The sequence below is a fragment of the Orcinus orca genome, chromosome 10 (assembly GCF_937001465.1).
Source record: "Orcinus orca chromosome 10, mOrcOrc1.1, whole genome shotgun sequence".
NCBI lineage: Eukaryota > Metazoa > Chordata > Mammalia > Artiodactyla > Delphinidae > Orcinus > Orcinus orca.
This window is the reverse complement of record NC_064568.1, coordinates 102,810,395-102,826,720: the sequence shown is the minus strand read 5'-3', so window position 1 is coordinate 102,826,720 and position 16,326 is coordinate 102,810,395. Positions and strand designations below refer to the sequence as shown.

General features: G+C 42.9%; 1 protein-coding gene across 2 annotated transcripts in view; it reads left to right on the top strand.

Moving 5' to 3' along the window:
• Positions 1 to 16,326, top strand: part of CDYL (chromodomain Y like) — a 152,239-nt gene that overhangs the window by 15,937 nt on the left and 119,976 nt on the right. The window contains exons 2-3 of one of the 2 annotated variants that reach the window (XM_049715575.1): positions 11,592 to 11,695; positions 11,826 to 11,937. The exons of the other annotated variant lie outside the window; for it this stretch is intronic. Coding sequence (XP_049571532.1) covers positions 11,592 to 11,695; positions 11,826 to 11,937 — 216 coding nt within the window. The remainder of the gene's footprint in view (positions 1 to 11,591; positions 11,696 to 11,825; positions 11,938 to 16,326) is intronic. 2 annotated transcript variants of the gene reach the window in all.

Sequence of the window (16,326 nt, the reverse complement as noted above, 5' to 3'; positions counted from 1 at the left end):
ATATTTTTCTTCCTCTTCAAATTCGTACCTGTTACTTTATCACTTTGGCTGGGACCATTTGGTACGATGTTGAATATCAGTTACTAACAACAAGGAATTTTTAAAAAAATTTATTTTATCTATTTTTTGGCTGCGTTAGGTCTTCGTTGCTGTGCGCGGGTTTTCCGTAGTTGTGGCGAGTGGGGGCTTCTCTTCGTTGCGGTGGCTTCTCTTGTTGTGGAGCACAGACTATAGGCGCGCGGGCTTCAATAGTTGTGGCACACGGGCTCCAGAGCGCAGGCTCAGTAGTTGTGGCACACGGGCTTAGCTGCTCCGCGGCATGTGGGATCTTCGCGGACCAGGGCTCGAACCCATGTCTCCTGCATTGGCAGGCGGGTTCTTAACCACTGCGCCACCAGGGAAGCCCCCAGGCGTTATTTTATTTTTAATTCTGAAAGTTCTATAAAATTTTATTATTAAGTAAAAGTTGTAGATAGTTGCTAAAGTACCTTTGTTTAAAAAATATTTATTTTTGGCTGTGCCATGCCTTAGTTGCAGCATGTGGGACCTAGTTCCCTGACCAGGGATCGAACCTGGGCCCCTGCATTGGGAGCGCAGAGTCTTACCCACTGGACCACCAGGGAAGTCCTGCTAAGATACTGTTTTAAAGTTAAAGTTCTGTTATTTCTGGTTAAAGTTCTCTTATTTCTAGCATGTGAGGAGTTCTTAATCCTGAACGGTTAACGAATTGTATGGGATGTGCTTTCTGCATTCATTAGAGATTGTCATTTGACCCCCTCTTTCCTTTTAATATTTTAATGTAGTATATTAATATATCATCTGATGTTAAGCCATCCTTGCATTTCTGGGATAAACCCTACTTAGTCACAGTGTGTTATTACGTACATTGTTAAATTCTTTTCATAATCAGGCTTATAATAGTCACTTGAAAAGGTAACCAACTTAATATTTTTTCCTACTATGGAACAGTTACAGAATCCCTGGATTTTCTGTGTTTTGATTTTCTGTTTCTGAAGATTTTGTTTCACCTGCCTATAAAATCTTCTGGACTTCTGTTTCCTTTTAAGATGGGAGAGGAGCTATTTGATTATTCATTAGAGAATTACCTTGTGTTTCTTTATCGGTGTTTTCTATTTCTTAAGTCAATTGTGGCCTAAAGTTTTTTATATTAGAGTATTTTAGGATATTTAAAAACCTGTACTGGATCTATGATTATATACCTTTAACATGCCTTTTGGTTTTCTTTTTTTTTTTTTTTTTTTTTTGCGGTATGTGGGCCTCTCACCGCTGTGGCCTCTCCCCTTGCGGAGCAACAGGCTCTGGACGCGCAGGCTCAGCGGCCATGGCTCACGGGCCCAGCCGCTCCGCGGCATGTGGGATCTTCCCGGACCGGGGCACGAACTCGTGTCCCCTGCATCGGCAGGCGGACTCTCATCCACTGCGCCACCAGGGAAGCCCGCCTTTTGGTTTATTTGTGCCTTTTTACTTACAGATATTTTATCTCATTTGATTCTTTGTCAGAATCAGTTTTTTATTTTCCTGATGCTTTGTATCTTTGCTTTCTACTTTATTTCTTGCTCTTTATTTCCTTCCGCCCTCTTGGCGTTATCTGGCTCTTTTCCGAGCTTACTGAGTTGAACAGCTCATCTTGTTCTTTAGTGAAGGCTGTACAATTACCTTGTACGTACAGCTTTAGCCACATCGTTTACGTTTGCTTTATTTTTTAAATCTTCAGTATCTTTAGATTTTTCTCTGTTTATTAAAAATAAATTCACTTATTTTTTTGTTTAGGATATTTATTCATATGTTTTAAAATCCAAAATGTATTAAAAAAATTTACAGCCACAAGGATTTTGTCTTTTTGAGTACTTAAATGTACTTAAATTTAAATATTTTTAAGGTGAAAATCTTTTTCTTTACTATGTATCTTCTAATTGAGTTACCCCATGGCCAGAGAATGGTCTTTATGAAACCTTAATTCTGGAGGTTTCCTCTTGTGATCTTGTAAAAGGGTTTATTTTGGGATTTAGAGTTCATCTTTGCTGTTTATCCTTTATTTATTTTTCAATTGTCTGTTGGTCTGACAGATTTTTCTGTATGGATTGGGTATTTATTCTTTTGCTGGTTGGATGATACAGATTCTTTGTCTGACCTTGTGGTTGCCATTAATTTCTTTAGGTTCTGCTTAACTGTTAATCTGAGTGATCAAATCATTCAGTGATTTCTTCTGAAATGTGACAGGGACGTATGTATTATTTACCTTTTGAGTATATCTACTCCCTGTGTCTTATGCTCATTGAGAATATTTCTATTCTTTTTAATGTACCAGAAATGGGATATGTAGTTAATAGTTAATTAAGTTTTATATGTCTTCCTTGAGGACATAACAAGGACATAGTCACTATTAATTCTTCACTGAAATCTCCAACCTCACTTCCACTAGGTCAAGATTATTTTCTAGTATTTGTTTTATCTTTCAGAAATAAACCAACAATTTTTTTTTAAATCACAGGTTATTTAAATTTTCTAACTTTACATTTGAATGCCATTTCACTTATCCCTTTCATTCTGTGTGGGCTGACTTTTGCTCCTGAATTGCACCTTACTTTCTTTGCTTTTCTATTTTCTTTTTTGAGATATGATTTGGATACCATAGAATTCCTCTTTGTTTTTTTTTTTTTTTTTTTTGCGGTACGCGGGCCTCTCACTGCTGTGGCCTCTCCCGTTGCGGACCACAGGCTCCGGACGGCACAGGCTCAGTGGCCATGGCTCACGGGCCCAGCTGCTCCGCGGCACGTGGGATCTTCCCAGACTGGGGCATGAACCCGTGTCCCCTGCATCGGCAGGCGGACTCTCAACCACTGCGCTACCAGGGAAGGCCTAGAATCCCTCTTTTTAAAGGATACAGTTCTGTGGTTTTTAATATGTTTACAAAATTGTACTTTTACCGTTATCTAATTTTGGAACATTTCTGCACCTCAGAAAGAAACTCCTTACCCATTGACTGTCAGTCCCCACCCCTGTAAGCCTGCACCCCTGGCAAGCACTAAATCTACTTTCTCTATGAATTTGTCTGTACTGCACATTTCACTTACATGGAATTATACAGTATGTGGTCTTTGTGTCTGACTTCTTTTCTGATATGCTAATAATTTAGCCTGTTTTCAGGGATCATCCACGTTGTAGAGTGTGTCAGTGCATTACTTCTTTTTATGGCTGAATAATATTCCATTTTGTGACTAGACCACATTTTGACTATTCATTGATTGATGGATATTTGAGTTGTTTCTATTTTGGTGTGTGTTATGAGTAATCTTGCATTTATATAGAACATTTATAGAACATTTATATAGAACATTTATAGAACATTTATACAGAAGTGTTTATGTGTGCATATACTTTCAATTCTCTTGAGTATATATTTAGGAGTAGATTTCATTACATCTTTGAATGATTATTTTAGTTAGGATTTGAGATGATAAATTCTTGATATTTATATGTCTAAAGGTAATCTTACTATTATATTGTTAATGGCTTTTTAACTGGGTATACATTTTATTGGTTGACAATTAAGATTTATTAGCTTTGCAGCTGATGAAAAAAATCCGCCCCTCTTTATAAGTCATCTGAGTTTCTGGTAGTTTAAGATTTCTTACCCTTGACAGTTCTGCAGTTTTACTACAGTGGGTCTAAGTGTGGATATGATGTACTTTTGATCTGAGGATGTTTGGTCCTTTTAATCTATGTTAATGCCTTGAGGAATTATTGTCTCTGTGTTCATAAGGTAAATGGGTCTGTAATTTTCTCTTCTGTTTCCTGTCAAGAATTATGCTGGTCTCATAAAAGGAGTTAGGAAGCATTCCCCTCTCTCACTTTCTGAAATTGGTTTTGATTCCTTCATCAATGTTTACTAGAATTTATCAGTGAAGCCATCTGGTACTGAAATTTTCTTCTGTTGAGTTAGGTTATGAATTCACTATCTTTAATGGATATGAAGTTATTCAGAATTGGTATTTCTTCTTGAGTTTTGGTGTTGTGTCTTTAAAGGAATTTACTTTAAAGTGTTGGATTCATTGGCAGATAATTGTTTATTATTCATCTCATTTTGATTTAATTTGCTTTTCTTTTTAGTTTTATAAGGTGGAAGTTTAGGTCATTGATTTAAGAGTTTTCTTGCTTCCTAATAAGAACATGTAATGCTATAAATTTCCTTCAAGCCCTTCTTTGGTATATCCTGCAAAATTTGATATGCTTTCATTTTATTTATTTTTTATTTTTTTGCAGTACGCGGGCCTCTCACTGCTGTGGCCTCTCCTGTTGCGGAGCACAGGCTCCGGACGTGCAGGCTCAGCGGCCATGGCTCACGGGCCCAGCCGCTCTGCGGCATGTGGGATCTTCCCGGACGGGGGCACGAACCCGTGTCCCCTGCATCGGCAGGCGGACTCTCAACCACTGCGCCACCAGGGAAGCCCGATATGCTTTCATTTTAATCTAGTTCAAAATATTTTTTAATTTCCCTTGTGATTTCTTTGACCCATGGGTTGTTTAGAATTAGGTTGTTTAATTTTCAGGTATGTTAGGTTTCACTAGATGTTTTAATTTTGATCTTTAAATTCCATTGTAGTCAAAACATTTTCTCTAGATTTATTTTTTTTGGAATCTCTTTAGACATGTTTTGTGGCACAGTATTTGATCCATCTTGGTGAATGTTCTCTGTGCCCTTAAAAAGTTTATATAATTCTTCAGTTATCAGTGGAATGTTTCATAAATATCAGCTAAGTTAGGGTTAATGCTGTTATTTGGGTCTCCTGTATTTGTACTGTTTCTAAAAATCTGGTTTGAACGATTATTGAGGGGTATGTTAGGATATCCAACTATGAAAATGCATTTGTCTCTCTTCTGTTTTTGTTTCACACATTTTGATGCACTGTCATTACATGTGTGTGTATTTATTATATTGGTATAAGTATACCAATATAGTGTTCTGTTGATCTTTTAACATCATTGTGAAATGTCCCTTTTTGTCTGTAGTAATACTTCTTGAAGTCTATTTTGTTTTATATTAATATATCCATTCCAGCCTTGGTATGTATTTATTCAGCCTTTTAGTTTGTTTCTGTCTTTATAAAGTGCTGCTTTTGAAACTAGAATGTAGTTGGTTCTTGCTTAAAAAAAAAAAATTACCAGTCTTTGCCTTTTGATTAGAACGTTTAGTCTGTTTACATTTAAAGTAATTATTGGTATGGTTGTATTTTAGGTCTACCATTTTGCACTTTTTTAGGAAGAGATTTTTGTTTGTCTTTATTCTTCCTTTTTTGGTTTTCATGTTAGTCAAAGTTTAAAATTCTCACTTTAATTTTGATGTTGGTTTTCTAGCTATATTGCTTTGCTTTTTGGGGGGCAGGGGGAGGGCGGTTGCTCTCTAGGAATTGCAAGATGCATTTTAGCTTTATCCCAATCTACTTAGCATTGGTATTGAATCACCTCAGGTAAAACCCAGAATTTCTTCAATAGTATATTTCAGTTTCCCGCCTTTTACCTTTAGTAGTATTGTCATATGTATTTCATCTAAATAGTTTGTTCTGTAGTATATTTTCATTTCTCTCTCTTATCTTCAGTATTACATTGATATACCTTGTAAACTCATCAGTAGTGTTGTAATTTTTGCTTTAAGCTGTCATCTTTTATAATGGCTAAGAAATTGTATATTACATATATAGTCATCCCTTAGTATCCACATGGGATTGGTTGCAGGACCCCATGTGGATACCCAAATCTGCATATGCTCAAGTTTCTCATATAAAATGGTGTAGTACTTGCATATAACCTGTGCACATCCTCTTTAAATCATCTCTTAGATGACTTATATCTAATACAGTGTAAATGCTATGTAAATGGTGGCCAGTGTGTGGCAAATTTAAGTTTTACCTTTTGGAACTTTCTGGAAATTTTTTTCCCTGAATATTTTCAATCCACTATTGGTTGAATCCATGGATGTGGAACCTGCGAATACAGAGGACCTACTGTACCTACATAGTGACTGTTTCTGGCTTTATTTCTTCCTGTAAACTTAAGTTGCCATGTCGTGTGATTTCCATTCAGACTCAAGAACTTTCTTTAGCATTTCCTGTAGTCAGATCCGCTGGTGATAGATAAATGGTTTTCTATTTGAAAATGTCCTCATTTCACCCTCAATTTTAAAGAATAGTTTTGCTGGATACTAGAATTCTTGGTTGACAGGGTTTTTGTTTTGTTTTGTTTTCCTTCTTCAGCAATTTGAATATTTGGTCCCAGTGTCTTCAGACTTCCATAGTTTCTTAATGAGAAGTCAGTTTATGTTCTTATCATTATTGTTTTTGTTTTCCTGTGTATAATACATCATTTTTCTTTGGCTGATTTCAAGATTTTATCTTTGGCTTTTAGCAGTGTGACTAAGATGTGTCTTAGTCGTTTTATTTGTTTTTATTCTGCTTAAGGTATGTTGAGCATTGGGGGATTTTTCAGATGTTGTGTCTTCAGAAAATTTTTTCCTTTCTCTTCTGGGATTCCAGTTAGTGTGCTGCTTCCTGTTGTCACACATCATTGAAAATTCTATTCATCTTTCGACCGTCTCTTTTTCTTTCTTTTTTTCAGATTCTTCTATATTCAAGTTCATTACAGCTGTTAGAAGAAAGCATCAATTTGTTGTTTAGCTAATCTACTGAGTTCATTTTACTGTTTGTTCATTTGTTTCTCTGTTGACATTGCTGTATTTGTTTACTCACTGCTATCATATTTTCTTTCAATCGTTTGAGCATATTTTCCAAATTCGTTGAACTGTTTGTTGGCTGCTTTGAAGTCTCTTAAATCCAGCATCCGAGCTCACCTGGAGTCAGCTTCTGTTGACTGTCTTCTTACTTGCGTACGGGTCAGACTTTACTGTGGTTTTGCTTGTCTGGTTGAAAACTGGACATGTTGTAATGACCCTGGACTCTTGTGTTCTTCTGAGGATTATTGGGGTTTTATTGTAGCAGACAGTTAAATGCTTGGAGTCAAACTATAAATTTCGTTTTTACTGTGATAGGTGTCTGCTTATATATATCTGCTCTGTTCTTTTGTCTTTCCACTGATGTTTCTTTACTCTGGCGCCCTGTGCCTGTAAGATTTGGAAGTTGGCCAAGCATCTCAGTAGAAATGGACTTTCCTTCTCCCTGTTCTTGTCTCTTCTGAGGATTTCTCTGGGTTCTAGCTGATCTGCCAGCGTTGGGCTTTGCACTCTGACGTTTAGAGCATTCTGCGTCCCTGTGCGTCCCGAGCACAGCTGCGAAAGGGCATCACATTCATAGATTTGGCTTCATGTTCCTCTTTCAAAAGATTTCTCACTGACTGCGTTTTCCCCAGGCCGCTGGTGGTTTCCTTTGAGCATATGTGGTTCAGCTGTCAGCCAGGGGTATCAGCATTTTATGCTCTGAATTGGAGTGTCCCTTCTTCTGCAGTTCTGGTGCTGTCTGAAAACTCTAAATTTCTGGTTGCTTCCCCAGCTCTGAACTCTGATACCCGGCACCTTTAGCTGGTAAGGCTCTGTTTTTTCCAGCCACTAATTTTGCAGCCATAGCTTTGGGGGTTGGGCAGTGCCCTCAAGCCAGGAAGCAGTTCTTACACCTTAGGGTTGTAGTTTGTGAGATTTAACCCTTTCCCTGGCTTTTGTAAGCGCTGTGTTTAGGTAGTTCGTTTGTTTTTTTTTTCAATTCATTTTTCATAAATGTTATCTGTGTGTGTTCTCATGACCCGTTCAGTCTTCCCGCCATTACAGAGAATTGACTCTTGGTTTGTGTTTTGAAGTATTAGGGAGCAGCTTATCTGTTTCAAGAGCATGTCTTCCTGTGTGCTTTCATTGCTTGTGGGATCGTCCTATTCATCTTTTTTTTTTTTTTTTTTTTTTTGCTTGCAATACGTTTGTATGAGATTCAACCACCATCCTTTTTCTGTTGTTCGTTTTTATTTGAAATTAGTCTCTGTTCATTAGGAAGGGGGACGGGTCAGGAGAGGTTTTCTCAAGGCACAGCTCCAGAGCTCCCTCTTCTGTCATTTTTGATACATGGCCTTGTATCTGCCATCGTGGCTCTGTCCTGCCATCCTCACCCTTCAGCTTTCACCTGGCTGAAAGCTCCTCTGTCCATTGCCCCAGCTGTCGTCTCCTGCTCAATTTGTAGTCTACTTCCAGCATTTTTCGTGAGTGGAAAGGAGCTTTGCCTGGTTGGTCTCAAGAACTCTTAAGGCTTAGACAGCTCCAGACCACTGAGACCCGACTCCGGACTCCATGCTCACCTGTGGGTTGAGTGTGCAGAGGTTCCTGCTGCTTCTGGCAGACGCTCTCGCGGGCCTGCTCTGTTCTCCAGTGGGACCCGCCGATGGTGTTGGCGTTCTCCTGCTTCCATCCGTCAGATGCCCCGTGGCTTCCCTCCTGCACAGATCCTGGTACATCTGAGTTGCGGCTTTTGGTGACTTTTCCTGTGGTTTGGGGTTTCTTGGCTCCTACTGAAGATTCTGATATTTTTAGGGCATTGGGGAAGTTGACAACCTCCTGCCGTCCCTGTGCTCCCTTAGTTCCTCCGGTCTTGAGAGGAGGCAGGGCCTTTATTCTGCTTCTAAGGCTGGAATGTGGGTGAGGATTCTCTCCCGTTCTCTCGCCAGCTCCCTCCTACAACCAAGGTCAGTGAAGACAGACGCGTTTCCTTACTCTGTTCCCTGGTCACCCCTCTGCTTGAGAGTGAAGCCTGGCATCTCGTCCGTTCGTGTGGGTCTCTGTCCTCACGTCCCACCTCACGGGCTTTGTCCCCTGACCTTGAGAGCATCAGTAGGGCATCATCTGGCTTCAGATGGTGCTTCTCTTGCTCCGTTGGTGGGTTTTCATCTTTATATTCTTCAAGATTTTCCTACTTGCCAGCTTGTGAGTGATGCATTTTAAAAAGTATTTTAAAAATATCTTAACTTAGCTTTGTGTTTCTATGTTTATTGTACTACAAGGACTTGTTACTGTATTTTGTCCACCATACTGGTGAAAATGAAAATTTCATTTCTTTTTCTTAAAACTTGTCTCTTTTTCCATGACTTGTCTTTCTTGTTGCTTAGCATGCTTTCTTTGCTCTCTTAACCTTTTTGGTGTTTGAAATGCCTTTGTTCTCTGTGCATGTTCTAAGAGTTTGCCATCATCTCCTTAGGAAACCAGCATAAGTAAGCCGCATAATTTTTGTGGAGCTTGGGTTTTCAGTCACTTAGAGACTGTCAGGTTTAGATAAAGGGGAGAGAAAACAGTGTAACACTCGTGTTGTTAGTCCTAGGAGAACACAGGTCGCTCCCTACATTTCATAGACTCATAGACTATTACAGCGAGAAAGGTCCTGGGCAGTAATATTGCCTGATCCACCCTCTTCCGATTCTACACACGAGGATACAGTAGGTGAGACTAAGAGAGGCTACTGTTGAATTATGACGAAGTGCAAGACTCTAGGACCTTCGCTCAGCTCTCCTCCCATCCCTGCAAGGCGGGTGGTAATCACCCCCTTTAAGAGCAATTCGTGTTGCAAACACAGACCTTGGTCACCCCGTCATGCTTCTCCTGGTCAGCGGTCCGAGGGCTCTGGTCCCTGACACCTGCCGCCCCCTCCCAGGAGGAAGCGATGGCTCAGGCTGTTGCATCTGCTCAGGTTTTTATGTGTTCTCCATGATTAGTCTTAGCGTTACTCTCTCCCCGCCCCTGTGAACAGCAAAATAGCCCTCCCTCTGGTCTTTTTCTAGCGTGTTTCTTAGACTTGACACTCACACAAGTGGCTGTTGAAAGGGGGAAAGATCTTCGGCTCCTCCCTAAATACATTCTCCATCCCACACCAGTTGTAGACGATGTCTTTCAGTGGCAAATTAACCCTTAAGAAGAGTAGTAATTAGACTTAATGATTGGATTATTTTTTTTAGTTCATCACTTAAATGAAAACACAAAATCAGAAAATTCTGTAGAACTGTTGGCCCGTTTAGTATAAATATTTGTTGCATTTCTGTACCTTTATCTTGTGTATTCCAGGTTACTCTCCATTCTTGTACTTTTTCTACTTTTTTCCCCTTGTTTCCTCTTCATTCTGCAGTTAGTTTCTGCACATCTGACACAGTTTTGCGCATTGAGTTTAGTTACATTTGTTTTGAATCCGATAAAAGAGGGAGGAATTGTTCCTAGGAGCTCCACGGTTAACAATGCTAGAATAAGGGTTAAATTAAATTTGCACACTGGACAAAAAATTAGGCTAGACTAGACGGTGCTTTTGAATGGGAATAATCAGCGAGTGAATTAGCTTCTTTTCCTCTAACCTGATGAGTAAAGTTTGCTTTACTTTTGGAAATTCCCCACCCTGAGCGTAATAGCTCGTGTTCATCTCGCTCTCTTGGTAGTGACGGTGTCTGGTTGGTTAAAGGCGACTGGACGGTGGTGGGTGTGACCAGCCAGGAAGGCGAGGCGGGACGTGTGTGCGTCGGGCTGGGTCACTGTGCCGCGAAGAGCCACCCGCCGCCGTTTACCCTTCCCCCTCCCCATAGCCTCAAGTCCATTCTCTAGTAAGTCTGTGTCTTTATTCCTGTTTCACCCCTAGGTTTTTCATGACATTTTTTTTTTCTTAAATTCCATATATATGTGTTAGCATACGGTATTTGAGGCATGGACATGTATACACTACCAAACGTAAGGTAGATACCTAGTGGGAAGCAGCCGCATAGCACAGGGAGATCAGCTCGGTGCTTTGTGACCGCCTGGAGGGATGGGATAGGGAGGGTGGGAGGGAGGGTGACGCAAGCAGGAAGAGATATGGGAACATATGTATATATATAACTGATTCATTTTGTTGTGAAGCTGAAACTAACATACCATTGTAAAGCAATTATGCTCCAATAAAGATGTTTAAAAAAAAAAAAAAAGAAATTCCAAAAAAAAAAAAAAAAAAGAGCCACCCGCCGGTTGTTGGGGGCTGGGGGCGTTTCACATCAAGAGGTGTCAGGAAGTGCGAGCTGGTGGGCTCAGCGAAGACTCCTGCACACAAAGCAGCAGCTGCACACACCAGCCCTCAGGTTGCACGGGAGGGACAAGAGGTGGGGCCGACCTGCCGGGCACGGTGACCCGGCCACACTCCAGGAGGAGGGAGAAGGAAGGAACACTCCTGGCGGCGACCCTCCAGCGCCCTCTGCTGGCAAAGCCTGACCTCAGGTCGGCCGGGGTAGGGCGGTGGTCCAGCTCTAGAGTCACAAAAGGGGACCAAGTCGTTTGTAACTGAGAGACAGTTTGTGTTGCTCCCAGGGTGATCGTTGTAAAATTTAAAACTGTTCCAGCGTTCCCCTACTGAAATAGCTCAGTGGCTGTCACAATTAAAACACCAAAGCTTTTAACTTTTTTATTTGGGAAGAATAAAGGAAATGATACAGGAAAGTTGCAGAAATGGGAAAGAGTTCTTGTTTGCCCTCCACCCGACTTTGTCACCGCAGCACTGTTGTCAACGTCAGGGAATTACCGTGGGGACAAAGTGCAGACCCTCCTCAGGCCGTACGTGTCCCCACTCATGTCCTTTTCTGTTCAGGGTGCAGCGCTGCATTCAGTGGTCACGTCGCCGGCGTCTCCTCTGATCTGTAACAGATCCTCCGTCTTTTCCTTGTATCACCCAGACACTTCTGAAGAGCATCTGTGAGTTGTTTTCTAGAATGGCCCTAAGTTGGACTTTCCTGTGTTTTTTCATGATGAGATTCAGGTTAGTACCCCTTTGGGCAAGAATTCCATGGAAGTGATGCAGTGGCCTTCTGTGTTAATCTGCCAGGACCGCCGTAACAGAGTGCCGCAGACCTTTATTCCCTCACAGCCTGGAGGCTGGATGTCCAAGATCAAGATCGCGGCAGGGCTGGTTCTCCCGAGGCCTCTCTCCTTGGCCGGTAGGTGCCGCCTCCACCCTGTGTCCTCACAGGGTCATCCCTCCGTGCACGCACATCCCGGTGTCTGTCCAGATTTCCTCCTCCTGTAATGACCCCAGTCACATTGCATCAGGACCACTCCAACACCCTCATTTTAACTTAATTACGTCTTTAAAGGCCCCGTTTCCAAATACAGTCACTTTCTGAGGCGTTGGGGCTTAGGACTTCAACATACGGGTTTTGGAGGACACAGTTCAGCCCATAACACCTTCTCAAGGCATCACACCAGGAGGAGGGGTGTGGGATGTTATCTCACTGTTGCTGACATAATCTCCATCACTTGGTTGAAGCGGTGTCTGCCGGGTTTCCCCGCTTTGTAATTAATATGTATCTCGGGGGAGATGACTTTTAGACAATACAAATACATTTTTTCTCCTTCAGCTTTCTCCCAGTCACTCTAACATTCCATTGGTGAGTCTTGTCTGCAGGAGTTTACCTGATAGTGGCTTCTCCTTTTCTTCCGTTTCTTTATTGGAGTTTTTCTGTAAGGAAGAGCTGTCGCTTCTTCCCTGTATATCACTCATTCAGTGATTTATATCTTTATGGAATCACAGTTTAAGAAAATTCAGTGGGTTAGAATCTCATGCCCTTGTCTTGTTAATCAGGTGGCTCTAGCTTTGGCCACTGGAAACTCCCGTGTCCTTTTGTGAAGTTCCCCACCCCCTCTTTGGGGCATGTCTTTATTTTCAGCCACCACAGCAGGCTCAGGGCTCATCTTGAATTTTCCCTGCCCCAGCCGTGGAATCAGCCGCCTCTCCAAAGAGCCCCGCTTAGTGTCATTGGAGCATGGCAGTTAGAAACCCAGATCTGGCCACTGGGCGTGCTCATTGCCACCGACGTGTCATTGCGTCTGGACCCTCCCCGTGGACAGAGCTGTGGAAATACATGTGTGTTCGTGTACTTGCCCGCGCATACCTACACATCTTTATGTCGTTCTGTCTGTGTCTGTACTGACAGAACAAGGGTTCATGTGATAACCTCCATTTCCAGCCCAACAGCATGCTATTCGTTCTAACTGTCCTTCTTTCCTTATTTGCAACTTCTGTCTCCAACGGTGAGAAATCTGGTCCTCGTTGTCTGTTATACGTCTGCTCAACTCTTGTGTGCACGTACGTGTGGTTTCAGAATTGCTAACGGGAACCCTCTGAGAACAGCTTTACTAAACCAGGTCAGGCACCAGTGGACTCTGGCCTACGGGCCCATTCTGGCCACTTCCTGTTTTTGTGAATAAAGTTTTATTGGAACACACCTGCCCATTTGTTTCTGTGTTGCCTGTGGTCCTTGCTCAGTTCAGTGGCAGACTTCAGTAGTTGCAACAGAGACCATATGGCCAGCAGAGCTGAAGATATTGACTGTCTGGCCCTTTGTAGAAGTAGTTTGCCGACTCCTAGACTCCGTAGTTTTTGTGTACGGTTCTTTTTGTCTTTCGCCGTTCGGAGTCCCAGTAAAACAGTGTGTTCCAAAGTTACCTTTTCCTTCCGCCTCCGCCTGGGTGGTTGATCATTTGTAGTACAGGTAGGTTCACTTGTTACAGCTTGTGTTCCATTTGGGTTACCCCACATCCCATCAGTAGTTCGTTGTCTGTTTGGGGGGCATGTAAAACATTAGGCTCTAGCAGTGAGGGCTGTACAGAGAGGTGCCCACACAGCGCCCGTCGCACCTCATCCCCACTGCTCCGTTCCCGCATCATGCTCTCCACTCCTTTCCCCCCACCCTCTGTGGGTGGCCAGTCTCTTTAGTTTCTGGTTTGTCCTCCAGGGTGTTTTTTTGTTTTTTGTTTTTGGTACAAATCAGATACCTGTGTATTTTCCTGCATCCTTTTCTTTCTTGCCAGAAGACTAGCATGTTATCCACGCTCTGCCTTGCGTTTTTCACTTACCAGTCAGTCTAGGGAATCACCGTGAATCATACAGGTCATCCTCATTTTAAAAATAGCTGCACGGGAGCAACACCGTGGGTGCACCGTAGTTTATAAAACCACTGTCCTGTGTGGCGTTTAGAATGCTTCCAGCCTTTTGCACCCAAAGTCAGTGCTGCAGCGAGTAACCGTGCGCGTGTGTGGGTTTACGCTGTTGGGGGTTTGCCTTCAGCGGGGGCCCCTGGAGGTGGGGTGTTGCTGGCTCAGGAGCGCAGGCGTAGTTTCGTCAGCTCTGGCCGGACTCTCAGGAAGGTTGTCCCAGTTTGCACCCCCAGGGTCAGGGTATGAGAATGGCCGATTCCCCACAGTCTCACCAACTGAGTGTACCTGTTGTCACCCTTTCCCCTAATTTGATAGATGTTATCTCTGTTTTTAACTTGAATTTCTCTAATAGTGAGTTTCAGTATGTTTTCGTATGTTTGATCTGTTTCGTGTCTTTTCGTGACATCTTAATATGTACATTGATATTTTTATATCTTTTTGTATGAATTGCCTGTTCAGATTACTTTTCCCACTTTTCTATCAGATTTTGGTTCTATGTCCTTCAATTTTTAAGAGTTTTTTTGTGTGGTAGGGGTGTCATGCCCGGTGATACTTTGTTGCATGCCCCCCTCCCTGTCTTGACTTTGTGGGGTTTGTTTCTGCTTCATGAGTCCCTCTTGCCCCCCCGGGCTGATGCTCTCATTCTCTCCCACACACAGACACACACACACACAGTTGCTCACCCTCGGCTATACCCTGTTGGCAGTGAACACTTTCTAGCAACTACTCAGCAACGCTCAGCTCAAGGGTCAGTTCCCAGATGATTTCTCCGCTAGGATGAGTAAGTTTAAAGAAAGAAAGTATCTTCTGCCTTTTCAGAGGTGCTGCTTTTTAAGTTCGATCCTCATAGCACCCTTTAATGACTGTGACTGCGACCAGGACCAGTTGAGTAAGTCAGAGTTTCTTTCAGATTTCATCATTGCCGTGTCTGTACAGGGTGATTCACCACTAGACTTGAGACTTTTTCCCAGTTAATTTATTACGAGTTCACGAATGCATTTCCACCAAAGTCTCTCTTGGCCCTCGTATGGAATAAAATCGACAAGTCCCAGTGCTAACCTGCGTGGCCACTTGCGTACCTCTGGTTGTGCAGAGAGCTCCTCCAGTGAGCAGTGAGATGGCTCCTCGGCGCACAGTGGGGCGGCGGCTGCCTCACACTGTCTCCCGAGAGGCCGGCGGAGAGGCCGCTTTACCTGGCGTTCGTGGAGCTTCGGGTTCAGGTCCCCTCACTTGCCAGGGCCGGGCCTGGAGACATTTTCCTGGTTGTCATTATAGAAGGGGCCTTGCTGCGTGCTCGTTAACTCTTCCGTAGTTACGGAGGATTTCCTCTGGAAGGATTAAGGAGCAGGAATATTCAGTAGAGACGGAGCACGGTAGGCCATGCGGAAAAACGCCTGACTTATGTTGCATAGATGCTACTTCAGATAAAAATAGCAGTTGTTTACTTTTAATAAGCTGACTAGACTTAAAATTTCAAAAGAAACAGAACACCTGATTATTTATCTTTTTAACATCTTGACTGGAGTATAATTGCGTTACAATGGTGTGTTAGTTTCTGCTTCATAACAAAGTGAATCAGTTATACATATACATATGTCCCCATATCTCTTCCCTCCTATGTCTCCCTCCCTCCCACCCTCCCTATCCCATCCCTCTAGGTGGTCACAGAGCACCGAGCTGATCTCCCTGTGCTATGCAGCTGCTTCCCCCTAGCTATCTATTTTACGTTTGGTAGTGTGTATATGTCCATGCCACTCTCTCACTTCGTCCCAGCTTACCCTTACCCCTCCCTGTGTCCTCAAGTCCATTCTCTAGTAGGTCTGCGTCTTTATTCCTGTCTTACCCCTAGGTCCTCCATGACCATTTGTTTTTTCTTAAATTCCATATATATGTGTTAGCGTACGGTATTTGTCTTCCTCTGACTTACTTCACTCTGTATGACAGACTGTAGGTCCATCCACCTCACTACAGAACACCTGATTTAAAATAACGTTTGTAGGAGTACCTCTGCGGTAGGGATGGGCTGTCACCACCCGCTTAACAGTTAGTTTCCCTCGGCGGCTGCCCATCTGGCCAGTTACGAGCATCGTCCGAGGCGCAGAGCGGCCGGTGTTGACCTGCCCTGTGACCTTACCACCGCGAGGTCCCTAGGATCCAGTAACTGTACGCGCTGAAGTGGTCTGTGTGGGTGTTTTAAACCCAGCTTTTAATTACACAGCACTTAACCTCATTGTTCTCAGACAGTAAATGACCACACTATAAATAAGGCCGAAGCCCCCTTTTACCCCTGCTCACGGTCTCGTTCCTGGTTCCCCATCCCCGCCCCCTTCCCAGCTCAGTAACCCCTGGCATCAGTGTCTTCGGGAACCTTCAGAGCATCCGTGTGCCCT